This window comes from Saimiri boliviensis, chromosome 12, assembly GCF_048565385.1.
Source record: "Saimiri boliviensis isolate mSaiBol1 chromosome 12, mSaiBol1.pri, whole genome shotgun sequence".
NCBI classification, from domain to species: Eukaryota; Metazoa; Chordata; class Mammalia; order Primates; family Cebidae; genus Saimiri; species Saimiri boliviensis.
In genome coordinates, this window is record NC_133460.1 from 34,350,621 (window position 1) to 34,376,485 (window position 25,865).

Here is a 25,865-nt window from a genome sequence, read left to right on the forward strand (position 1 = left end):
TTCACCATGTTGACCAGGATGGTCTCGATTTCTTGACCTCGTGATCCACCTGCCTTGGCCTCCCAAAGTGCTGGGATTACAGGTGTGAGCCACTGCGCCCGGCCCCCTGTCCCACCTTTCTGTCTCACCCTCACCCCCCACAGTGGTATACGTGCTTGTTTTGTTTTGTTTTTTTTTAAGCTTCACTATTAGTCCAGAACATGCTTGTTTTTAAAAACTCATGTTAATAAAAACTTAGATGTCAGAAAAAGAAAAAAAGAGTTTAATCATGAAACCAAGGAAGTTTCTACAGTTAAGTTCCCAACAGTAACCAAGAGGAATATATCTAACATAAAGAGTTTCCAGGATTAGAGGACAAAAGCTGTATCAGCAACTGAAAAATATAGTTATTCTAAAGAGATCTGACACACCATCTATTCTGACAAAAGATTTTTTAAGTGGCACTGCATGAGTCGAAATGGTTAATTACCTAGCAGAAATTGATTTCTCTATCTCCATGACACTCAACGCAGCTGGCAGGCTATTGCAATAGTCATTCGTTTTTGTGGTGACGAGAATGGTTGCGCCTTCCTCCATGGCTGGGAGTGGAAAGCAATGGTCAGAATCGACCTTTGGTTTGTTCTTGACACAGTCTTCACAGGTACATTCTTCCACCGTGTACTGCAGGCCTCTCGGAAGAATAATTTCATCACCAGTCCCGGTCTTTTCCAGGTCGACATTAGCCATGCCCAGGAGACCTGATCCTGGTAATACAGAAACGGAAACATTAACCCTAAGCGTCAGAGTGTGGTCAAGAGAGTCTTAGCAGTACACATCGGGACTCAAAGCAATGTGAGACAAATTTTTTCATTTTGTAGAGATGGGCTCTTACTGTGTTGACAGGCTGCATTCAAACTCCTGGGCTCAAGTAATCCTCCCATGTTAGCCTCCAGAGTAGTTGGGACTACAGCTCCATGCCACTGCACCCAGCTTGAAACAGATCTTTTCATTAAAAAATAATCGACCGGACTCGGTGGCTCACGCCTATAATCCCAGCAGTTTGGGAGACCGAAGCAGGTAGATCACGAGGTCAAGAGATCGAGACCATCCTGGTCAACATAGTGAAGCCCCGTCACTACTAAAAATACAAAATATTAGCTGAGCATGGTGGCGCATGCCTGTAATCCCAGCTACTCAGGAGGCTGAGGCAGGAGAATTGCCTGAGCCCAGGAGGTGGAGGTTCCGGTGAGCCGAGATCGCGCCATTGCACTCCAGACTGGGTAACAAGAGCGAAACTCCGTCTCAAAAATAATAATAATAGTAATAATAATAATAATAATGCGTATAGGCTGGGCACAGTGGCTCACGCCTGTAATCTCAACACTTTGGGAAACCAAAGTGGGCAGTTCACTTGAGATCAGGAGTTTGAGACCATCCTGGCCAACATGATGAAACCCCGTCTCTACCAAAAAGTACAAAAATTAGTCGGATATGGTAAGACATACCTATAGTTCCAGCTACTCAGGAGGCTCAGATGGGAGAACTGTTTGAACCCAAGAGACAGAAGTTGCAGTGAGTTGAAATCACACGACTGCACTCCAGCCTGGGCCACAGAGTAAGACTCCATTTCAAAATAAGTAAATAGGTGCATATAGAAATAGGGCACTGGCTATACATGTTTGGGAATGCAATCAAGAGCAAAGGTGCTACGTAAGTATTTTTATCTTAAGAGGCACTTAAGTAGAACATTTACTTTTCTGAGACTGGTTCTTTATTGCTTAAAAAAGATAATTATTAGCTGGGCACAGTAGCTCAAGCCTGTAATCCCAGAACTTTGGGAGGCCGAGGCGGGTGGATCACAAGGTCAAGAGATCAAGACCATCCATGATCAACATGGTGAAACCCCATCTCTACTAAAAATACAAAAAAAATTAGCTGGGCATGGTGGCGCGTGCCTATAATCCCAGCTACTCAGGAGGCTGAGGCAGGGGAATTGCCTGAACCCAGGAGGCGGAGGTTGCGGTGAGCCGAGATCGTGCCATTGCACTCCAGCCTGGGTAACAAAAGCGAAACTCCGTCTCAAAAATAAAAATAAATAAAAATAAATAAAATTAAAAAGATAATTATTTTTTAGATGATTGCTCAAATAATCTAGGAGCAACTGGTTATTCATTGCTAACATTTTTCAGTAGCAAAATGTCCACCCAAGCAAATAACACTAAAATTTGTATAAAAACATGGACATAGATCTTGACAAGTATGTTTTTCCCGACAGTAGCACACCTGGTTAGGAGTTTCTGATAATGTGGCATTTAATTGATGTACTAACATTAGTCAAAGAGACTGATGTTTCCCAAGAAAGCATTAGTACTTTCCATAGTGTAATTACCAAGGGAAGAATCCTGGGAAGGTTGACTTCGTAGAAAACCTGCCAAGCTGTCAAAATCAGAATGAAGATGTCTCACCTCCACCAAGTTCATTTAATGTTAACTATTTTCCAACATACTAGAAAGGGCTGCAACCAAGTGAAATAGTCAACACTAAAAAAAGAAAAGGAACTGAAACTTACAATAGCCATCTCCTGGAAATAGATTTCAAAGATTCACCAAGGAACCAACCTGTGTTTTTAAATTTGTCCTTTAATGGTTCAGAGCTCATCTTCCTTAGCAAAAACATTAACACAAAAACTGCCAAAGAAATTATCAAGCTGAGTCCCAAACAGGTCCAGAGAATCGCATTTGTTCCTTTCACTGAATTGGTCCCACCTTTATGAAAAGAGAGTCAGACAGATAATGAGCTGATAGCGTAATATTCACGTACTTTATTATTTATTTATTTATTTATTTATTTTTGAGACAAAGTCTTGCTCTGTTTTCCAGCCTGTAGTGCAGTGGCATGATTTCGGCTCACTGCAACCTCCGCCTCCCGGGTTCAAGCGATTCTCGTGCCTCAGCCTCCCAAGTAGCTGAGATTACAGACTTGCACCACCACACCTGGCTAATTTTTGTATTTTTAGTAGAGATGGGGTTTCACCATGTTGGCCTGGCTGGTGTCAAACTCCAGACCTCAGGTGATCCACCCACCTCCCCCTCCCAAAGTACTGGGATTACAGGCATGAGCCACTGCACTGGGATGATTTTTGCTATCAAAATAATCAGGTATGAATTATTTCCATTTAATCACCTTAATTAATGAACATCAACTTTTAAATTCTAAATATCACTTAATTAGAAGAGTTGATTTTTTTAAAAAAAATCTATGTTGCTAATAGTCCTGAATCATGTAGAGTTCAGTCCCAAATAATTACTTGGTTTCCGTAAACATTAAAATCATTGCCTTGTTTCCTTTCTCTTTTTGATTCAAAAAAATCTCACCATCATGACCATTACATTGATTCTCTGAATAAATAGTCCGTATAGACAGAATAGTTAACACCAATGAGTAATCATTCAAGCAATATTACTTACTTGCATTACAATAACGTTGACATGTTAGAGGAGGAGTATTAGAACATCGAAGTTGACAAGGTTTGCAAGCATGCAACAAACTGTCAAAATATTCATTTTGGGAGCACTGCCGAGCCATCTGCAACATAATCACAAAAAGAAAACAAGGGAGCTACAGAAAGAACACTCTAGAAGGACAAGTAATGTCTCTACAGGAATTCCAGACCAAATGCAGCAACAGCAGCTAGAAAGTCTAGGAGAATAATGAACTTCACCTGTCTCGTGGGTTCTTAGTGGGGCCGTCTGTTTCTTTGTGGTGGCTAAGGATTTGAATACCACATCTAACTCAAGTTTCTAAGTTTGAGTCTTGTATGGGGTAAGAGATGGGGTGTAAATATCAGGGCAAGTCACATCAGAAACAGAAACTGTTTATTTATAGAAGAAATTTCTCAGCCAGGTGACAGTTGCAAGATGCAGACAAGCCCACAGCATCAAGCCGAACGTTCGGTAACAGTTTCTGGAACATCTGTTAACGAGCTGTACTATGTGAGAGGGGCCAAGGAGACAGACAAGACAAGGTCTGTGCTGTGCCTCTTCAGATCTTAACATTGAGGCCAGGCACGGGGCTCACACCTGTAATCCCAGCACTTTGGAGGCCAAGGCAAGAGGATTGCTTGAGCTCAGGAGTTCAAGACCACCCTGGGCAACAGGGCAAAACCCCATCTCCACAGAAACATTTTAAAAATTAGTCTGGTGTGGCTCACACCTGTAATCCCAGCACATTGGGAGGCCAAGGTGGGTGGATCACTTGAGGTCAGGAGTTCGAGACCAGCCTGGTCAACATGGTGAAACACTGTCTCTACTAAAAATACAAAAATTAGCTGGGCGTGGTGGCGGACGCCTGTAATCCCAGCTACTTGGCAGGCTGAGGCCGGGAGAATTGCTTGAACCTAGGAGGCGGAGGTTGCAGTGAGCTGAGATCCTGCCTGAGTGACAGCAAGACTCTCTCTCCCCCCCCAAAAAAAAATGCAGGAAAATCAGAGGTGATACACTAAGGAAGACTCACAATGCCACTGACAGAAAAAGGGACATTTGGGGTAAGACATTTGTGGAAAGAGGGTTGAAGGGAAGATAGGTTTGGGATATTATAACAATACAATAATCTACGTTCCATTGTTGAAAATTTAGAAAACACACATGAGCAGATAAAAAACCATTTTTAAAAAATCCACAGTCCATGGCCAAGCAGAGTGAATAGCTCATGCCTGTAATCCCAGCATTTTGGGAGGCCGAGGCAAGCGCATCATGAGGTCAGGAGTTTGAGTCCAGCCTGACCAACACGGTGAAACCCCGTCTCTACTAAAAATACAAAAATTAGCAGGGCATAGTTGGGCGTGCCTGTAATCCCAGTTACTTAGGGGGCTGACACAGGAGAACTGCTTGAAACTGGCAGAGGTTGCAGTGAGCTGAGATCATGTTGTTGTACTTCAGCCTGTTGACAGAGCAAATCTCAGCCTTAAAAAAAAAAAATCCACACTCCAAGCATTCAGAAATAATCACTGCTAACACCTGGTATATTCTAGAAGTTGCAAACAGGACTGCTAATGGAAGTTTTCTTTTGTTTGACCGATCCCTGATGTATATCCCTCCAGAAGGAATTCTAGAAAGATAGATTTATAAAGTGCCTTTTCTTGTTTACATAAATGGATCACTTGAGTTTGCTTTTTTTTTTTTTTTCAGATGGAGTCTCACTCTGTCGCCAGGCTGGACTGTAGTGGCTCGATCTTGGCTCACTGCAAACTCTGCCTCCCAGGTTCAAGCAATTCTCCTGCCTCAGCCTCCTGAGTAGCTGGGATTACAGGTGCACACCACCACTCCCAGCTGATTTTTGTATTTTTAGTAGAGACAGGATTTCACCATGTTGGGTCAGGCTGGTCTTGAACTGCTGACATCAGGTGATCCACCTGCCTCGGCCTCCCAAAGTGAGCCTCTCAAAGTGCTGGGATGACAGGCATGAGCCACCTTGCCTGGCCAATAACTCTTATTTTAAAAATTCATATTATTAAAAAAATAAGTATTCAAACAATACCAAAGATTTTTTCTTTTCTTGTCAACTCAACATGGATTAGACAAAGATTTTTCAATGAAAAGTAAGTCTTTTTCCTATTCTAGATTTCCTGTCTCTTGCCAGAGGCAGTAATTATTATCAGTCTCTTTTCTCCCTTTTTTTTTTTCTTTTTGTTTTTGAGGCGGAATCTCGCTCTGTTGCCCAGGCTGGAGTGCAATGGCGCAATCTTGGCTTACTGCAACCTCTGCCTCCTGGGTTCAAGCAATTCTCCTGCCTCAGCCTCCTGAGTAGCTGGGATTACAGGCACCCACCACCATGCCCAGCTAATTTTTTTGTATTTTTAGTAGAGATGGGGTTTCACCATGTTGGCCAGGCTGGTCACAAACTCCTGACCAGTGATTTGCTCGCCGCCTCGGCCTTCCAAACTGTTGGGATTACAGGCGTGAGCCACTGTGCCTGGCCTTTTTTTTTTTTTAGGCAGAGTGTTGCTCTGTTGCCCAGGCTGGAGTGCAGTGGCAGCATCAGGGCTCACTGCAGCCTCCGCCTCCTGGCCTCAAGCAATCCTCCCACCTCAGCTTCCTCAGTAGCTAGGACTATGTGCATGCCACCTTGCCTGGCAAATTTTTGCATTTTTTGTAGAGATGGGATTTCATCACGTTGCCCATGCTGGTCTCGAACTCCTGGGCTCAAGTGATCCTCCTGCCTTGACCTCCCAAAGTGTTGGGATTACGGGTGTGAGCCACAGTGCCTGGCCACTGTCATTCTTCTATCTTTCCAAATAGAGCCTTTGTTTATGTCTGACTATTCAGACTCAGCCTATTTTATTTGTATCCACCCAGGAGGCAGATACAGTATATTATATAATTGTTCATACCTTGCTTTTTTTTTTTTTTTTTTTTTTGGAGACAGAGTCTCAGGCTGGAATGCACTGGCACAAGAGAATCACCTCCCAGGTTCAAGCCATTCTCTTGTTTCAGCCTCCCTAGTAGCTGGGATTACAGATGTGTGTCTCCAGGCCCGGCTAATTTTTATATTTTTAGTAGAGACAGGGTTTCACTATGTTGGCCAGGCTGGCCTCCAACTGACCTTAAGGAATCCACCCGCCTTGGCCTCCCAAAGTTCTGGGATTACAGGCGTGAGCAACTGCTCCCTGCCACTTTTTATATTTTTAAAGTAGTAAATAAACATTAAAATCATGACAATAAAATAAAATGCAGACATTTAAAACAACACATTTTTTTTAAATGCAGGACTTGAGCCTAGGAAAGGTTTTGAATTTAGATATTGCTCAAAACCTCAAATTCCTCTGGGGTCCAGGCGGTAAGGTAAGTGGGTGAGGCTGCCTGGGTGGGACAGGGAGAAGCTGAAGCAGCCGGCCTGGGGCTCCATTCCCTCAGCTTCTGCTAGATGCTGTCCTTTGGAAGACAGGCAAAGAAGGGAAAAACATGATTAGAGAAATAGGGAGAGAACAAAAATTATCTCCCAGGCTGGGCGCAGTGGCTTATACTTATAATCCCAGTACTTTGGGAGGCTGAGGCGGGCGGATCACCTGAGGTCAGGAGTTCGAAACCAACCTGGCCAACATGGTGAAACCCCATCTCTACTAAAAATACAAAAATTAGCCAAGCGTGGTAGCACATGCCTGTAATACCGACTACTCGGGAGGCTGAGGGAGAGTACCGTTTGAACCCCGGAAGCAGACATTGCAGTGAGCCAAGACTGCACCACTGTACTGCAGCCTGGATGACACAGTGAGACCCTATCTAAAAAAAAAAAAAAAAAAAAAAATTATCTCTCATAAGAGTTAAGCAAGGAAAGGTTTTAGTCTGGGATAGGAAGTGGAGTGAAATTCTACAGAAGGATCAGAGGCAGTGCACCAAGGAAGCAGGTCATTGGTGGCCTTTGAGTGTATCCCTGGTGCAAGCTAAATGGTAGATATTTAAGGACTGGTGAGGAAGAGGAGGCAGCCAATAGGAGCCATGCCTGGGGCCAGGCGCGGTAGCTCACGCCTGTAATCCCAGCACTTTGGGAGGCTGAGGCAGGCAGATCACCTGAGGTCAGGAGTGCCAGACCTGCCTGGCCAACATGGTGAAACCTGATCTCTACCAAAAATACAAAAAATTAGCTGGGCATGGCGGCGCATGCCTGTAATCCCAGTTACTTAGGAGCCTGAGGCAGACAAATCACTTGATCCCAGGAGCTGGAGGTTTCAGTTAGCTGAGATCATACTACTGCACTCCAGCCGGGGCAACAGAGCAAGATTCACACACAAAAAAAAAAAAAAAAAAAAAAGGAGCCATGCTTGGAAGCCAGGACAAGCAGGAGGAAGAAAGCTTTGATAACTCTTAGGAAAGAGATACACTTGCTCAGTGCTTAAAATCACATGTAGTTCACTGCAGCATCACATCCGTTCCTAAGAGCCAAGAACAACCTAACTGTCCATCACTGGGAGCCTCATAATGGAAGACTATAAGGCCATCAAAAAGAATGAGACAAGCCAGACACAGTGACTCACACCTATAATCCTTTGGGATTATAGGTGTGTTTGGGAGGTCGAGGTGGGCAGATCACAAAGTCAAGAGTTCAAGACCAGCCTGGCCAACATAGTGAAACCCCATCTGTACTAAATATACCAAAAAAAAAAAATTAGCCAGGTGTGGTGGCAGGCACCTGTAGTCCCAGCTACCTGGGAGGCTGAGGCAGGAGAATCGCTTGAACCTGAGAGGCAGACGTTGCAGTGAGCCTACATTGGGCCACTGTACTCCAGCCTGGGCAAAAGAGTGAGACTGTCTCAAAAAAAAAAGAAAAGAAAAATAATGAGACAGATGTGTTCTTATATAAAAGATAAATCATGAAGTGAAAAACACAAAGTACAGACTGGGCACAGTGCCTCATACCTGTAATGCCAGCATTTTGGTAGGCCAAGGTAGAAGGATCACTGGAGCCCATGAGGTCGAGACAGTCCGGGCAACACAGGGAGATCCCATCTCTACAAATAATTTTAAAATTAGCCAGGTGTGGACTGGGCGCAGTGGCTCACACCTGTAATCCCAGCACTTTGAGAGGCTGAGGCGCATGGATCCAGACCGGCTTGAACCTTGTATCAGTAGTACAAGACCAGCCTGGGCAACATGGTAAAACCTTGTCTTTACTAAAAATACAAAAATTAGCCAGGCATGGTGGCACATGCCTGTAATCCCAGCTACTCAGAAGTCTGAGGCAGGAGAATCGCTTGAACCTGGGAGGCTGACGTTGCAGTAAGCTAAGATAGCACCATTGCCCTCCAGTCTGGGGCAACAAGAACAAAACTCTGTGTCAAAAAATAAATAAATAGGCCGGGCGCGGTGGCTCAAGCCTGTAATCCCAGCACTTTGGGAGGCCGAGGCGGGTGGATCACGAGGTCAAGAGATCGAGACCATCCTGGTCAACATGGTGAAACCCCGTCTCTACTAAAGGTGCAAAAAATTAGCTGGGCATGGTGGCGCGTGCCTGTAATCCCAGCTACTCAGGAGGCTGAGGCAGGAGAATTGCCTGAACCCAGGAGGCGGAGGTTGCGGTGAGCCGAGATCGCGCCATTGCACTCCAGCCTGGGTAACAAGAGCGAAACTCCGTCTCAAAAAAAAAAAAAAGAAAAAGAAAAATCTTTGGTAGTGTTTGAATACTTAATTTTTTTAAATATGATTTTTTTTGAGACAGGGTCGCCCTCTGTCACCCAGGTTGAAATGCAGTGGTGTGGTCATAGCTCACCACACCCTTGAACTCCTGGGCTCAAGCAATCCTCTTGCCTCAGCCTCCCAAGTAGCTAGGACTACAGGAGTGCACTACCAAGCACAGCAGATTTTTTTCTTTTTAGTTTTTTTTTTTTTTAGATTCAGGGTCTCATTCTGTTGCCCATGCAAGTCTTGAACTCCTGGCTCCAAGCAATTCTCCCACTTCAGCCTCCCAGCATGCTGGGATTACAGGCATGAGCCACTGCACCTGGCTGGCTAGAAGCATCATGTTAGAACGAGGATTTTTAAAAGTTTTATAAGACTAGTGCTGATGTAATCACATCACCAAAAGAGTGCTGTGTTTGCTCTCGCATGACATCAAAAGAACAGAGAGGGATCCAGTACTGACGTCTCCCTCAAGCTTCACTTGTCACTCACAGCTCTAAGGAAGCAAAGTGCTGCTGCGTCAAACTCTCAAAGCCATGAATAGCGTCTTCTGCCACGGATAAGCCCCCGCACCAAATGCTTGGCTGCTCATTCACAGAGGCAAGAGCCAGACAGGGGCAACCTAAACTCCTTATGAGCTCCCCCTGCAGAGCCTCACTCTGGCAACCAGACATTCCTGACTTCTAGATCCACTGGTTGGTGACATGTGGTCCCACTCTCAGACCTTCACCACCTCAGATGCTACAATTGTGCAAGGTCTAATTCCTTCCCTTATCCCGTAACACTCACTCATGGTGGCTCAGCCCCGCAAAGCAACACTGACTGTTACCACCTCTTTAACCTTGATATTTTGAACCTAAAGGCTTTCTTGGGTTTTTTTGTTTGTATGTTTGGGTTTTTTGGGGGTTTTTTTTTGAGATGGATTTTGCTCTTATTGTCCAGGCTGGAGTGCAAAGGCGCAATCTCAGCTCACTGCAACCTCTGCCTCCCGGGTTCAAGCGATTCTCCTGCCTCAGCCTCCCAAGTAGTTGAGATTACAGGCATGTGCCATCATGCCCAGCTAATTTTGTATTTTTAATAGAGGCGGGGTGTCTCCATGTTGGTCAGGGTGGTATTGAACCCCCAACCTCAGGTGATCCACCCACTTCAGCCTTCCAAAGTGTTAGGATTACAGGCGTTAGCCACCACACCCAGCCCTTGTTTTGTTTTTTTGAGACAGGGTCTCACTCGGTTACCCAGGCAGGTGTACAGTGGTGAGATCAAAGCTCACTGCAGCCTCACCGTCCTAGGCTCAAGTGATCATTTCACTTCAGTCCCCTGAGTAGCTGGGACTAAAGGAACATGCCACCTTCCCTGGCTTGGTTTTTTATTTCACCTCATTTTTTCGTAGACTTGGGGTCTCGCTATGTTGCTCAGGCTGGTCTCAAACTCCTAGATTCAAGCCTTATGCCTGCCTTCCTTCGCCTCCCAAAGTGCTAGGATTATGTGTGTGAGCTACCATGGCTGGCCTAGGAATTTTATTTATTTATTTTTTCTTTGAGATGGGAGTTTCACTCTTGTTGCCCAGGCTGGAGTGCAATGGCACGATCTCGGCTCACCGCAACCTCCGCCTCCTGGGTTCAGGCAATTCTCCTGCCTCAGCCTCCTGAGTAGCTGGGATTACAGGCACACGCCACCGTGCCCAGCTAATTTTTTTTTGTATTTTTAGTAGAGACAGGGTTTCACCATGTTGACCAGGATGGTCTCGATCTCTTGACCTCGTGATCCACCTGCCTCGGCCTCCCAAAGTGCTGGGATTACAGGCTTGAGCCACTGCGCCTGGCCGGAATTTTCTTTTTTAAACAGAGTCTGGCTCTGTCACCCAGGTTGGAGTGCACTGGGGCAATCTCAGCTCACTGCAACCTCCACCTCTTGGGTCAAGCACTTCTCCTGCCTCAGCCTTCCTGAGTAGCTGAGATTACAGGCGCCCACCACCATCCCCAGCTTAATTTTGTATTTTTAGTAGAGATGGGGTTTCGCCATATTGGTCAGGCTGGTCTTGAACTCCTGACCTTAGGTGATCTGCCCGCCTTGACCTCCCAAAATGTTGGAATTACGGGCGTGGGCCACTGCGCCCAGACAGCATTTTCATTTTGTACTGGGCCCCACAAGTTAAGTACTCAGTCCTGAGTGACTCAATAAAGAGAATGTTAGAAAGTTCTCATAATAGGATTTGGATTTATGTCAAGTTATTTGGGGAGGGTTTGCAAAAACAGGGATATCTCAGTATCAATAGAATTCTCCAGAGAAACAAAACCAACAGGAATATAGAGATAGATACAGAGATTTACTTCAAGGAATTGCTTCATGCAATTGTAGGAGCTGGCAAATCCAAAATCTGTAGGGCAGGCTCGAAGGCTGAATATCCAGGTAAGAGTGGATGTTGCAGTCCTGAGTTTGAAATCCACGGGGCTGGCCAGGCAGGCTGGAAACTCACAGAGGGTATCTGTGTTTCAGTCTTGAGGCTAAATTCCTTCTTCTTTAGGAAATCTTGGTCTTCGCTCTTAAGTCCTTCAACTGATGGGATGAGGCCCACCACATTATGGAGGGCAATGTCCTTTGTTCAAAGTCTACTGATTTAAGAGCCAGGTATAGTGGCTCAGGTCTGTAATCCCAGCACTTTGGGAGGCTGAGGCAGGCTGGAGAACAGCGGTTCAAGACCAGCCTGGCCAAAATAGCGAAACTGTCTCCACAAAAAGAAAATACAAAAATTAGCCAGCATGGTGGCATGCACCTATAATCCCAGCTACTCAGGAGGCTGAGGCAGGAGAATCACTTGAACCCAGGAGGGAGAGGTTGCAGTGAGCAGAGGTTTCTTTCCTTTCTTTTTTTTTTTTAATGGAGTCTTGCTCTGTTGCCCAGACTAGAGTGCAGTGGCTCAATCTCAACTCACTGCAACCTCCACTTCCCAGGTTCAAGCAACTCTCCTGCCTCAGCTTCCCAAGTAGCTGGGACTATAGACCCACACCATGTCCAGGTAATTTTTGTATTTTTAGTAGAGATAGGGTTTCGTCACGTTGGCCAGGCAGGTCTCAAACTCCTGATCTCAAGTGATCTGCTCAACTCTGCCTCCCAAAGTGCTGGGATTATAGGTGCGAGTCATAGCACTCAGACCTCTTTTCTTTCTTTCTTTTTTTTTTTTTTGAGATGGAGCCTTGCTCTGTCGCCCAGGCTGGAGTGCAGTGGCGCAATCTCAGCTCGCTGCAATCTCTGCCTCCCAGCTTCAAGCAATTCTCCTGCCTCAGCTTCTCAAGCAGCTGGGATTACAGGCACGTGACACCATGCCCAGCTAAATTTTTGTGTGTATTTTTAGTAGAGACAGGGTTTCGCCTTGTTAGTCAGGGTGGTCTCAAACTCCTAATCTTGTGATTCACCCACCTCAGCCTCCCAAAGTGCTGAGATTATAGGCATGAACGACCACGCCCAGACTTCTTTTCTTTTAATAGAGACAGGGTCTCCCTCTATTGCCCAGGCTGGTCTCAAACTCCCGGACTCAAGAGATACTCTTGGGCTGGGCGCGGTGGCTCACGCCTGTAATCCCAACACTTTGGGAGGCTGATCACGAGGTCAAGAGATCGAGACTATCCTGGTCAACATGGTAAAACCCCGTCTCTACTAAAAATACAAAAAATTAGCTGGGCATGCTAGTGCATGCCTGTAATCCCAGCTACTCAGGAGGCTGAGGCAGGAGAATTGCTTGAACCCAGGAGGCGGAGGTTGCAGTGAGCCAAGATCGTGCCATTGCACTCCAGCCTGGGTAACAAGAGCGAAACTCCGTCTCAAAAAAAAAAAAAAAAAAAAAAGAGAGAGATACTCTTGCCTCAGACTCTCAACGTGCTAGAATTACAGGCGTGACCTGCCACATCCAGCCAGTATTTCATTATAGCAGCTCAAGCAGACTAAGACAGACATGTTTTTTTGTGAATGAGAAATAAACCCCTAAGATGTGGGTGTTGTTTGTTACTGCAGGAAAACCTCCTTTATCCTGACTGATAAGAGTCCAAAGCCATTGCATTAACTCCTCTGCAATACTCTCTTTACTTTCACTAAAAACTTCTTTAAAAAAAAAAAAATTAATTAATTAATTTTTTTGAGATGGAGTCTCACTGTGTCACCCAGGCTGGAGTACAGTGGCACAATCTCAGTTCACTGCAAACTCTGCCTCCCAAGTTCAAGCGATTCTCCTGCCTCAGCCTCCCAAATAACTGGGATTATAGGCACCCACTAACACGCCCACCTAATTCTTGTGTTTTTAGTAGAGAAGGGGTTTCATCATACTGGTCAGTCTGGTCTCAAACTCCTGACCTCAGGTGATCCACCCGCCTCCACCTACCAAAGCGCTGGGATTATAGGCATGACCACCTGACCTCACAAAAACTTCTTTATGATGACTGTATCTCTGTATGAATGAGCAAGCCCTTTCTAGTGCATGCAATTCAAAATGAAAGAAGCCTCAAACGGGCCGGGCGCGGTGGCTTATGCCTATAATCCCAGCACTTTGGGAGGCCAAGGCAGGTGGATCACAAGGTCAAGAGATCGAGACCATCCTGGTCAACATGGTGAAACCCCGTCTCTACTAAAAATACAAAAAATTAGCTGGGCATGGTGGTGCGTGCCTGTAATCCCAGCTACTCAGGAGGCTGAGGCAGGAGAATTGCCTGAACCCAGGAGGTGGAGGTTGCGGTGAGCCGAGATCGCGCCATTGTACTCCAGCCTGGGTAACAAGAGCGAAACTCCGTCTCAAAAAAAAAAAAAAGAAGGCTCAAACAAACACAAAACTGGCCAGGCTCGATGGCTCATGCCTGTAATCCCAGCACTTCGGGAGGCCGAGGTGGGCAGATCACTTGAGCTTGGGAGTTCAAGACCAGCTTGGACAATGTAGAGAAACCCTGTCTCTACTAAAAATACAAAATCAGCCAGGTGTAGTGGTGCATGCCTGTAATCTCAGCTGCTGAGGAAAACTGAGGCAGGAGAATCACTTGAACCCAGGACGCAGAGGTTGCAGTGAGCCAACATCAGCCATCGCACTCCAGCCTGGGAAACAAAAGTGAAACTCTGTCTCAAAAATAAATAAAAAAGGACACAAAACTAACAAGAACGCAAAGGAACAGCAAACAGCACACTAGAAATACTGGCCCTCTGGTATATACACAAACTGCAGGCAGGTTAGTTTCTCCTTCCATGTGAAACAGCCTGAAGGAAGTGAGCTTTGTGCTTAGGGGAGCCGGAGAAGATGAAACAGCTTGAAGCTGGGGTCTGATGAAGGAGGGGGCCAGGAGCCCTGCTGAGCAAGTCCTGCAAAGGCGGAGTCCAATGCAAAGACCTTCTTCCTCCCTTCCTCTCCCTCAGACTTAGATCTTTGCAGGTTCCTCAGGAGCCTTGTTTACCTAGCAACATGAAAAGGCTAATTTGATATGGGACCAATTCTCAAGGCTCTCTGCTAGTTTTCCACGAAGATTCCCTTTGAAGATCAGCTCCTCTGAACAGCTCTCCTTCCACACTCTCAGAAGTGTGACATTCTGTCGGCTCTTTAGAGTTTTTCAAAGTGGCTTCACTCTGGTTTCCAGGGTGGGAAGGCTCATGGTGTTGAGGAACTTTAACTTTTCTTTTTTTTTCCAGTAAGGACCTACATGTCTTCAAGAACATTAAAAAGAAATTGTTTTTTAATTTTTTTTTAGCCTTTTTTTTTAGATCCCTGGGGTCTCACTGCTGCCCAGGCTGGAGTACAGTGGTGCCATTAGGCTACCTGCAGCCTCCATCACCTGGGCTCAAGCCTCCTGAGAAGATGGGACCACAGGTGTGAGCCACCACACCCAGCTAATTTTCAATTTTTTTTTTCTTTTTGTGAGAGGAAGTTTCACGCTTTTGCACAGGCTGGAGTGTATTAGTGCAATCACAGCTCACTGCAACCTCTGCCTCCTGGGTTCAAGTAATTCTTCTGCCTCAGCCTCCTGAGTAGCAGGGATTTCAGGTGCCCACCACCACACCCAGCTAGTTTTATGTTTTTGGTTTTTTTTTTGAGAGTGAGTCTTGCTCTGTCGCCCAGGGCGGAGTGCAGTGACGCAATCTCGGCCCACTGCAACCTGCACCTCCTGAGTTTGAGCGATTCTTTTGCCTCAGCCTTCCTAGTGTCTGGGACACAGGTGTCTGCCACTATGCCCAGCTAATTTTTGTATTTTTAGTAGACAAGGCGTTTCACCATGTTGGCCAGGCTGGTCTCGAACTCCTGACTTCAGATGATCCATGATCCACCTGCCTCAGCCTCCCAAAGTGCTGGGATTATAGGGATATGAGCCACTGTGCGCAGCCTTCTTTTTTTTTTTTTTTTTTTTTTGAGAGGGGTTTCGCTCTTGTTACCCAGGCTGGAGTGCAATGGCGCGATCTCGGCTCACCACAACCTCCGCCTCCTGGGTTCAGGCAATTCTCCTGCCTCAGCCTCCTGAGTAGCTGGGATTATAGGCACGCGCCACCATGCCCAGCTAATTTTTTGTATTTTTAGTAGAGACGGGGTTTCACCATGTTGACCAGGTTGGTCTCGATCTCTCGACCTTGTGATCCACCCGCCTCGGCCTCCCAAAGTGCTGGGATTACAGGCTTGAGCCACTGCGCCCGGCCTTTTTTTTTTTTTTTTTGAGATGGAGTCTCACTCTGTTGCCAGGCTGGAGTGCAGTGGCACAATCTCGAGTTACTGCAACCTCTACCTCCCAGGTTCAAGTGATTCTCCTGCCTAAGTCTCCCCAGTAGCTGGAACTACAGGTGTGTGCCATCACACCCAGCTAATTTTTGTGTTTTTAGTAGAGACAGTTTCACCATTTGGCCAGGATGGTCTCAATTTCTCAACCTTGTGATATGCCTGCTTCAGCCTCCCAAAGTGCTGGGATTACAGGTGTGAGCCACCATGCCTAGATAATTTTTTGTATTTTAATAGAAACAGGGTTTCATCATGTTGCCCAGGCTGGTCTCAAACTCCTGACCTCATGTGATCCACCCGCCTCAGCCTCCCAAAGTGCTGGGATTACAGGCATAGGCTACCACACCCAGCCTAGTTTTTAATTTTTCTGTAGAGATGAGTTTTCACTATGTTGCCCACAGCTGGTCTCAAACTCCTGGGCTCATGAGATCCTCCTGTCCCGGCCTCCCAAAATCCTGGGATTACAGGCATGAGCCACTACGCTCAGCCTGACTTTATTTATTTATTTTTTTAAGCAATTTTAGATTCACAGCAAAATTGAGAAGGTACAGAGATATCTCATATGCCTCTTGCCTGTACACGTGCACAGCATCCCCAACAGTCAACATCCCCCAGTAGGACGGTGCATTTGTTATGATCAGCGAACCCACGTTGACAAATCATGGTCATCCAAGCCTGTACTCCACGTGAGGGTTCACTCTTGGTGACAGGTATCCACCATCATAGAATTATACAGAGTAGTTTTATTGCCCTAAAACTCATCTGCACCCTTTCTCCTCATCCCTCCCCACCTAATCCCTGGCAATGACTATCTTTTTACTGTCTCCATAGTTTTGCCTTTTCCAGAATGTCATATCATTGGAATCATACAGTATGTCACCTTTGTATGTGGATTGCTTTCATTTAGAAATATGCATTTAAGTTTCTTCCATGTCTTTTCATGCATTGACAGCTTATTTCTGTTTAGCCCTGAGTAATATTCCTTTTTTTTTTTTTTTTTTTTTTTTTGAGATGGAGTTTCGCTCTTGTTACCCAGGCTGGAGTGCAATGGCGCGATCTCGGCTCACTGCAGCCTCCGCCTCCTGGGTTCAGGCAATTCTCCTGCCTCAGCCTCCCTAGTAGCTGGGACTACAGGCGTGCGCCACCATGCCCAGCTAATTTTTTATATTTTTAGTAGAGACGGGGTTTCACCATGTTGACCAGGATGGTCTTGATCTCTTGACCTCATGATCCACCCGCCTTGGCCTCCCAAAGTGCTGGGATTACAGGATTGAGCCACCGCGCCCGGCCTTATTATTATTATTTTTTGAGACAGAGTCTCGCTCTATCACCAGCACAGTGGCGTGATCTCAGCTCACTGCAACCTCCGCCTCCTGGGTTCAAGCAATTCTCCTGCCTCAGCCTCCCGAGTAGCTGGCACTACAGGTATGTGCCACCACGCCCAGCTAATTTTTTTTTTTTTTTTTTTTTTTTTGTATTTTTAGTAGAGACGGGGTTTCACCTTGTTGTCCTGGATGTTCTCAATCTCTGGACCTGTGCTCCACCCACCTCAGCCTCCCAAAGTGCTGGGATTACAGGTGTGAGCCACTGTACCCGGCCTCTTTTTCTTTTAATTGTTATTTGTTTGTTTGATTATTTAAACACTGACTTCTCCCTGTGAGACTTTTTCTTTTTTTTTTTGAGACTGAGTCTCATTCTGTTGTCCAGGCTGATCTTGGCTCACTGCCACCTCCACCTCCTGGGTTTAAGCAATTATCCTACCTCAGTCTCCGGAGTAGCTAGGATTACAAGTGCATGATACCTCACTCAGCTAATTTTTTTCTATTTTTAGCAGAGGACCTCAAGTGATCCATTCATTTCAGCCTACCAAAGTGCTGAGATTGCAGATGTGACCCACCGTGCCTGGCCTGGACTTTTTTATCAATTTTTTTTTTTTTTGGCCGGGCACAGTGGCTCAAGCCTGTAATCCCAGCACTTTGGGAGGCCGAGGCGAGTGGATCACGAGGTCAAGAGATCGAGACCATCCTGGTCAACATGGTGAAACCCCGTCTCTACCAAAAAATATAAAAAATTAGCTGGGCATGGTGGTGCGTGCCTGTAATCCCAGCTACTCAGGAGGCTGAGGCAGGAGAATTGCTTGAACCCAGGAGGCGGAGGTTGCGGTGAGCCGAGATCGCGCCATTGCACTCCAGCCTGGGTAACAAGAGCGAAACTCCGTCTCAAAAAAAAAAAAAAAATATTTTTTTTTTGGAAAGTCAGTCTCACTTTGTGATTAAGAGTGGAGTACAGTAGCATAATCATAGCTCACTGCAACCTCAAACTCCTGGGCTCAAGCAATCCTCCCACCTCAGCCTCCCAGGTAGCTAAGATTACAGGCATACACCACCACCCCTGACTAATTTCTTTATTTTGTAAAGATGAGATCTCACTACATTGCCCAGGCTGGTCTCAAACTGGCCTCAAACGATCCTGTTGCCTTGGCCTCCAAGAATGCTAGGATTACAGGTGTGAACCACCAAGTCTGGTCCTTGGCTCCACTTTAAACACCAATTGCCACAAGATGAGAGCAGCACGTGCATCATTAGATGATTTGAGAGGCAGAGAAAAATCCTTCTATTCAGTTATTATTGATCAAGTGCCTGCTATATTAGACTCTAGGCCAAGCACCAAGTTACCGCAGTGAGTTCATCTGAGCTGTGGTTCCTGCCCTAATGGCGTTTGCAGTCTAATGAAGCAAACGAAGGTTAACATAACAAATAAAGTACGGGCTGGGCACAGTGGCTCACATCTGTAATCCAAGCGCTTTGGGAGACCAAGGCAGGCGGATCACCTGAGGTCAGGAGTTCAAGACCAGCCTGGCCAACATGGCAAAACCCTGTCTTCACTAAAAATACAAAAATTAGCCAGGTGTGGTGGTGTGTGCCTATAATCCCAGCTACTCGTGAGTCTGAGGCAGGAAAATTGCTTGAACCTGGGAAGCAGAGGTTGCAGTAAGCCAAGATCGCATCACTGCACTCTAGCCTGGGCAACAGAGCAAGGCCCTGTCTCAAAAAAGCCAAAAAGACAGTAGTGCATGCTGTATAAGATGTGCTCAGTCTGATGGGCAGTTCTCAAGCCATAGATACCCATCTGGGGAGCCCTCCATCTTACAGGAATGGCTGGCAGCAAGCAGGAGAAGCAGAAAATCCCGAGGGGATCGTTGCTAAGATGGTATATTAGTCCATTTTTACACTGCTATAAACAACTGCCTGAGACTGGGTCATTTATAAAGGAAAGAGGTTTAACTGACTCACAGTTCCGCATGGCTGAGAAAGCCTCAGGAAGCTTACAATCCCTGCAGAAGGAGAACCACCTTCTTCTGAAGGTGGCAGGAGAGAAAGAGGAGAGTGAGTGCAGGGGAAATTGCCACTTTTTAAACATCAGATCTCGTGAGAATTCCCTCACTATCACGAGAACAGCATGATCCAATCACCTACCACCAGATCCCTCCCTGGACACATGGGGATTACAATTCGAGATGAGGTTAGGTTGGGACCACAGAGCCAAGCCATATCAGACAGTGAGTAGGATCACTCTTGCTCCTCCTCCTTGGTTCCTGGACTATGTTGCCAAGGCTGGTCTCAAACTCCTGGGCTTAGGCAGGTCTCCTGCCTCGGCCTCCCAAAGCGCTGAGATTACAGACATGAGCCACTGTGTCCAGCCCTGGTAGGATTTCTTGTAGAAACAAACAAGTTGATTCTAAAATGTACATGGAAAGGCAAAGGAAGTAGAAGAGCAAAAATGATTTTGAAAAAGAATGAAGTTGGAAGAATGTGCTATCCAATTTAAGGCTCACTGTAACACTATATTAATTAAGCCAATGTGGTACTAGTGAAGAAACAGACCCACAAAGTAAGAGAAGAGAACAGAGAGCCACAGATAGACCCATGAAAACATGGCCAATTCACTTCTGATAAAAGTGTAAAAAAGTTTAGTGGAGGATGGAGAGTTTTTTTTAACAAGTTGGACTAAAAAAAAACTGGAAAAAAGGAAATGTACCTCTGCCAAAACCTGACACCTCACACAAAAACCAACTTAAAATGCCTCCTGGGCTTAAATGTAAAACTGTGAAACTTCTAGAAAAAGAGAAAAGTTTCCCAAAGAAAAAAATTTTGGAACTTGGGATAAGTAAAGAGTTCTTAGATGATAAAATCAATAAATTGGGTCTCATTAAATTAAAAACATTTGCAGCCCGGGCGCGGTGGCTCAAGCCTGTAATCCCAGCACTTTGGGAGGCTGAGGCAGGTGGATCACGAGGTCAAGAGATCGAGACCATCCTGGTCAACAAGGTGAAACCCCGTCTTTACTAAAAACACAAAACATTAGCTGGGCATGGTGGTGCGTGCCTGTGATCCCAGCTACTCAGGAGGCTGAGGCAGGAGAATTGCCTGAACCCGGGAGGCGGAGGTTGCAGTGAGCCGAGATCGCACCATTGCACTCCAGCCCGGGTAACGAGCGAAACTCCGCCTCAAAAAAAAAAAAAAATTTGCTTTGCAGCCAGGCACTGTGGCTCACGCCTGTAATCCCAGAACTTTGGGAGGCTGAGGCAGATGGATCAAGAGGTCAGGAGTTCAAGACCAGCCTGGCCAAGATGGTGAAACCCATGTCTACTAAAACTGCAAAAATTAGCCAGGTGCGGTGGCAGGCACCTGTAATCCCAGCTACCTGAGAGGCTAAGGCAGGAGAATCACTTGAACCTGGGTGGCAGAGGTTGCAGTGAGCTGAGACTGAGCCATTGCAGTCCAGCCTGGGCAACACAGCAAGCCTCTGTCTCAAAACAAAACAAAACAAAAAACTTTTGCTTTGCAAAAGACACATTAAGAGAGTGAAAAGTCTGGGTGCAGTAGCTCATGCCTGTAATCCCAATACTTTGGGAGGCCAAGACAGGAGGCTCACTTGAGTGTAATACCAATACTTTGAGAGGCCAAGAGAGGAGGCTCACCTGAGTGTAATCCCAATACTTTGGGAGGCCAATACAGGAGCCTCACTTGAGCCCAGGAGTTTGAGACCAGCCTGGGCAATACAGTCAGACCTTGTCTCTACTATTTAAAAGAGAGAGAGAGTGACTGAGTGAAGAGATGGCTAGGTACAGAGACTCACACCTGTAATCTCAGCACTTTAGAAGGCCGAGGCAGTAGGATCACTGAGCTCAGAAATGTGAGACCAGCCTGGACAACAGAGCAAGATTCCATTTCTACAATATAAAATTGTTTTAAATTAGCTGGGTATGGTGGCACATGCCTGTAGTCCAACTTATTCAGAAGGCTGAGGCAGGAGGATCACTTGAGCCCAGGAGTTTGAAGCTGTGGTAAGCCATGATTGCACCACTGCACTCCAGTCTCAGCAAAAAAAGCAAGACCCTGTCTCTTAAAAAAAAAAAAAAAAAGAAAAAAGATTAAGAGATAAAACACGCCGGACACGGTGGCTCACGCCTGTAATCCCACCACTTTGGGAGGCCAAGGCGGGTGGATCACGAGGTCAAGAGATGAAGACCATCCTAGTCAACATAGTGAAACCCCATCTCTACTAAAAATACAAAAAATTAGCTGGGCGTGGTGGCGTGTGCCTGTAATCCCAGCTACTCAGGAGGCTGAGGCAGGAGAATTGCCTGAACCCAGGAGGCAGAGGTTTCGGTGAGCCGAGATCACGCCATTGCACTCCAGCCTGGGTAACAAGAGTGAAACTCCGTCTCAAAAAAAAAAGAAAAAAGAGCAAAAAGAAAAAAAAAAAAGAAAAAAAAATAGTAAAGAGCAAAACTCCACCTCAAAAAAAAAAAAGAGAGATAAAACACATGGCCGGGCACACAGAATCACACCTGTAATCCCAGCATTTTGGGAGGCCAAGGTGTGTGGATTGCTTGAGGCCAGGAGTTCAGGATCAGCCTGGGCAACATGGTGAAACTGGCCTCTACTAAAATACAAAAAAAATTAGCCGGGCATGGCAGTGCATGCCTGTAATCCCAGCTACTTGGGAGACTGAGGCAGGAGAATCACTTGAACCTGGGAGGCAGAGGTTGCAGTGAGCCGAGACAGAGCCACTGTACTCCAGCTTGGGCAACAGAATGAGACTGTCTCAAAAAAAAAACAACAACAACAAAATGAGAAGATAAGCTACAGACTAGGATAAAATATTTGCTATCATATACCTGACAAAGAATTTATATCCACAACATATAAGCAACATTTAAAATTCAATAGTAATAAATGTAACGTGTAATAAAACGTAGAACCCGGCTGGGTGCAGTGGCTCATGCCTGTAATCCCAGGACTTTGAGAGACCAAGGCAGGCAGATCACAAAGTCAGCAGTTCGAGACCAGCCTGACCAACATGGTAAAACCCCATCCCTACTAAAAATAAAAAAATTAGCTGGGCAGGGTGCACACACACGTAGTTCCAGCTACTCGGGAGGCTGAGGCAGGAGAATCGCTTGAACCCAGGAGGTGGAGGTTGCACTGAGCCGAGAGGGCACCACTGCACTCCAGCCTGGGTAACAGAGCAAGATTTAATCTTGGAAAAAGTAACTAAATAAAACATATAACCCAATTTTAAAATAGGCAAAGAGTTGAAAAAGCGCTTCGCTTACAAGTAAGTGCATGTGGGAAGTAGAAAAGTTCTTTTTTAAAGTTTTCTTTCTTGTTAAAGAATAAGGGCACTAGTGACTTCATTACGCCCTATCCTGTGTAGCTGTTCGATATGCCATGTTTACAGGCACGTAGTACATTCTAAGTCCTTGTACTTTAACCAAGATATCTGTGCTGGACGTGCTCACAGGCATGTCCCAGTCCTCCATTGCTTTTACCTGTTTAGAAAAATTTAAGTTGTTAGGCAATCAGGTTTTAGTTTAAATTGTGAGGTCCGGCTCCAACCAACAGAGATCAAAAGCAGCAGTAAGGACGACTCCAAATGTGTAAGGAATAAATTCATGTGTTTTCCTTTGTTCATTGTACTCTCGTGGCAAGATGGCTAGAGGGAGTACCCTTTCTGCAGTCCAGAAAGTAAAAATTGCATTGCTGAAAGATCATTTGTCTCAGTGCTGATTTTTCTTTGTGGCCCCAAGCACCTATTTCCAACATGCATTTCCAACAGTGCATGAGAAGATATTCAACATCATTATCCGTTAGGGAAATGCAAATTAAAACCACAGTGAGATATTACGAACCTATTAGAATGGCTCAAATAAAAAATATTGGCCATATCTAGTGCTGGTGGAGACGCAAAATAAACAGAACTATCCTGCATTGTTGGTGAAAACACAGAATTATTCAACCAGTCTAGAAAAGAGTTTGGTAATTTCTTTTTTTTTTTTTTTTTGAGATGGAGTTTCACTTTTGTTACCCAGGTTGTAGTGCAATGGCGCGATCTCGGCTCACCGCAACCTCTGCCTCCTGGGTTCAGGCAATTCTTCTGCCTCAGCCTCCTGAGTAGCTGGGATTACAGGCACACGCCACCATGCCCAGCTAATTTTTGTATTTTTAGCAGAGACGGGGTTTCACCATGTTGACCAGGATGGTCTTGATCTCTTGACTTCGTGATCCACCTGCCTCGGCCTCGCAAAGTGCTGGGATTACAGGCTTGAGCCACCATGCCCGGCCTGGTAATTTCTTATAAAATTAAACATATTTACACCCATAGCAGAAATTCTTTTTTTTTTTTTTTTTTTTTTGAGACAGAATCTCACTCTGTTACCCAGGCTGGAGTGCAGTGGGGTGATCTCAGCTCACTGCAAGCTCTGCCTCCTGGGTTCAAGTGATTCTCCTGCCTCAGCTTCCTGAGTAGCTGGGATTACAGGCATCTGCCACCATGCCCAGCTAATTTTTGTATTTTTAGTAGAGACAGGGTTTCACCATATTGGCCAGGCTGGTCTCGAACCCCTGACCTCAGATGATCCATCTGCCTTGGCCTCCTAAAGTGCTGGGATTACAGGCAAGAGTCACCATGCCCAGCTCATTTTATTTTACTTTAAGAGCAGCTTTGAGATGTAATTCACAGATCATCAAGATAACTGTTTTGTTTTTGGTTTTGAGACAAGTCTCACTCTGCTGCCCAGGCTAGAGTGCAGTGGCACAGTCATAGTTCACTACCCTCTCCACCTCCTGGGCTCCAGCAACACTCCTACTTCAACCTCCTGAGTAGCTTGTACCAAAGGCACACGCTGCCACACCTGGTTAATATTTTAATTGTTTTGCATAGATGAGATCTCCCATTGTTGCCCAGGCTGGTCTCAAACTCCTGAGCTCAAGGGACCCTCCTGCCTCAGCCTCCCAAAGAGTTGAGATGACAGGCATGAGCCACCACACCCAGCAAGATCACTCTTTTTTTGTTTGTTTTGTTTTGTTTTGTTTTGTTTTGTTTTTGTTTTTTTGAGGCGGAGTTTCACTCTTGTTACCCAGGCTGGAGTGCAATGGCGCGATCTCGGCTCACCGCAACCTCCGCCTCCTGGGTTCAGGCAATTCTCCTGCCTCAGCCTCCTGAGTAGCTGGGATTACAGGCACACGCCACCATGCCCAGCTAATTTTTTGTATTTTTAGTAGAGACGGGGTTTCACCATGTTGACCAGGATGGTCTCGATCTCTTGACCTCGTGATCCACCCGCCTCGGCCTCCCAAAGTGCTGGGATTACAGGCTTGAGCTACCGCGCCCGGCCCAAGATCACTCTTTTAAAGTGTCTGGCTGGGCGGGGTGGCTGGTACTTGTCATCTCAGCACTTTGGGAGGCTGAAGCCAGCAGACCGCTTGAGCCCAGGAGGTCGAGACCAGCCTGGGCAACAATGGGAGATCTCATCTATACAAAACCATATATACAACATGACACAACCACGTCTCTACCAAGAAAAATACAAAAATTAGCTGAACATGTTGACACATGCCTGTAGTCCCAGCTACTGAGATGGGAAGATTGTTTGAGCCCAGGAGGCGGAGGCAGCACTGAGCAAAGATCGCACCACTGCACTCCAACCTGGGCAATTACAGCCAGACCCTGTCTCAAAAATAAAACATAATAAAGAAAGAAAGAAAGCGTATAGTTAGGTGGGTTTTAGCATATCCATAGACTCATGCATCAATCATCGTTACCTAATTCCACATTTCCATTACCTCCAAAATAAACCTGTCCCCACTAGCAGTCATTCGCCATTCCCCCTTCTCCAGCCCCTCACAGCCATTAATCTACTTTCTGTCTCTGTGGATTTGCCTATTCTGGACATTTCATATAAATGGAATTGTACAGTAGGTGGCCCTTTGTGTCTGGCTTCCTTCACATCACATAATGATCTCAAGGTTCATCCATGCCGTAGCATGAATCGGTACTTTAATCCCTCCTATGGCCAAATAATAGTAGTCTATTCTGAGGCCGAGACGGGTGGATCATGAGGTCAAGAGATCGAGACCATTCTGGTCAACATGGTGAAACCCCGTCTCTACTAAAAATACAAAAAATTAGCTGGGCATGGTGGTGCATGCCTGTAGTCCCAGCTACTCGGGAGGCTGAGGCAGGAGAATTGCTTGAACCCAGGAGACGGAGGTTGTGGTGAGCCGAGATCGCGCCATTGTACTCCAGCCAAGGTAACAAGAGCGAAACTCCGTCTCAAAAAAATAAAATAAAATAGTAGTCTGTTCTATGCGTATGCCAAATTTTGTTCATGTATTTATCAGTTCATCATAAGTTCATAAACATTTGGGTTATTTTCACTGTTTTGTTTTTTTTATTTTTGAGATGGAGTCTCGCTCTGTTGCCCAGACTAGAGTACAGTGGCTTGATCTTGGCTCACTGCAACCTCCATCTCCCAGGTTCAAGCAATTCGCCTGCCTCAGCCTCCTGAGTAGCTGGGATTACAGGCTTGTGTCACCATGCCTAGCTAATTTTTGTATTTTTAGTGGAGATGGGGTTTCACCATGTTGGTCAGGCTGGTCTCAAACTCCTGACCTTGTGATCTGCCCGCCTCGGCCTCT

General features: G+C 45.9%; 1 protein-coding gene across 10 annotated transcripts in view; it reads right to left on the reverse strand.

Moving 5' to 3' along the window:
* Window positions 1-239: 239 nt before the first annotated feature.
* TNFRSF17 (TNF receptor superfamily member 17) overlaps window positions 240-25,865 on the reverse strand; it is a 141,419-nt gene continuing 115,793 nt past the window's right edge. For 7 of the 10 annotated variants that reach the window (XM_074382220.1, XM_074382217.1, XM_074382218.1 and 4 more), the window contains 3 exons: window positions 3,447-3,564; window positions 2,598-2,744; window positions 240-743 (listed from right to left, as the gene is read on the reverse strand). In XM_074382220.1, the coding sequence (XP_074238321.1) occupies window positions 466-743; window positions 2,598-2,744; window positions 3,447-3,564 (543 nt within the window). In that variant the 3' untranslated portion in view covers window positions 240-465. The other 3 variants (XM_039477831.2, XM_010339395.2, XM_003928743.3) reach the window with 3 other exon arrangements.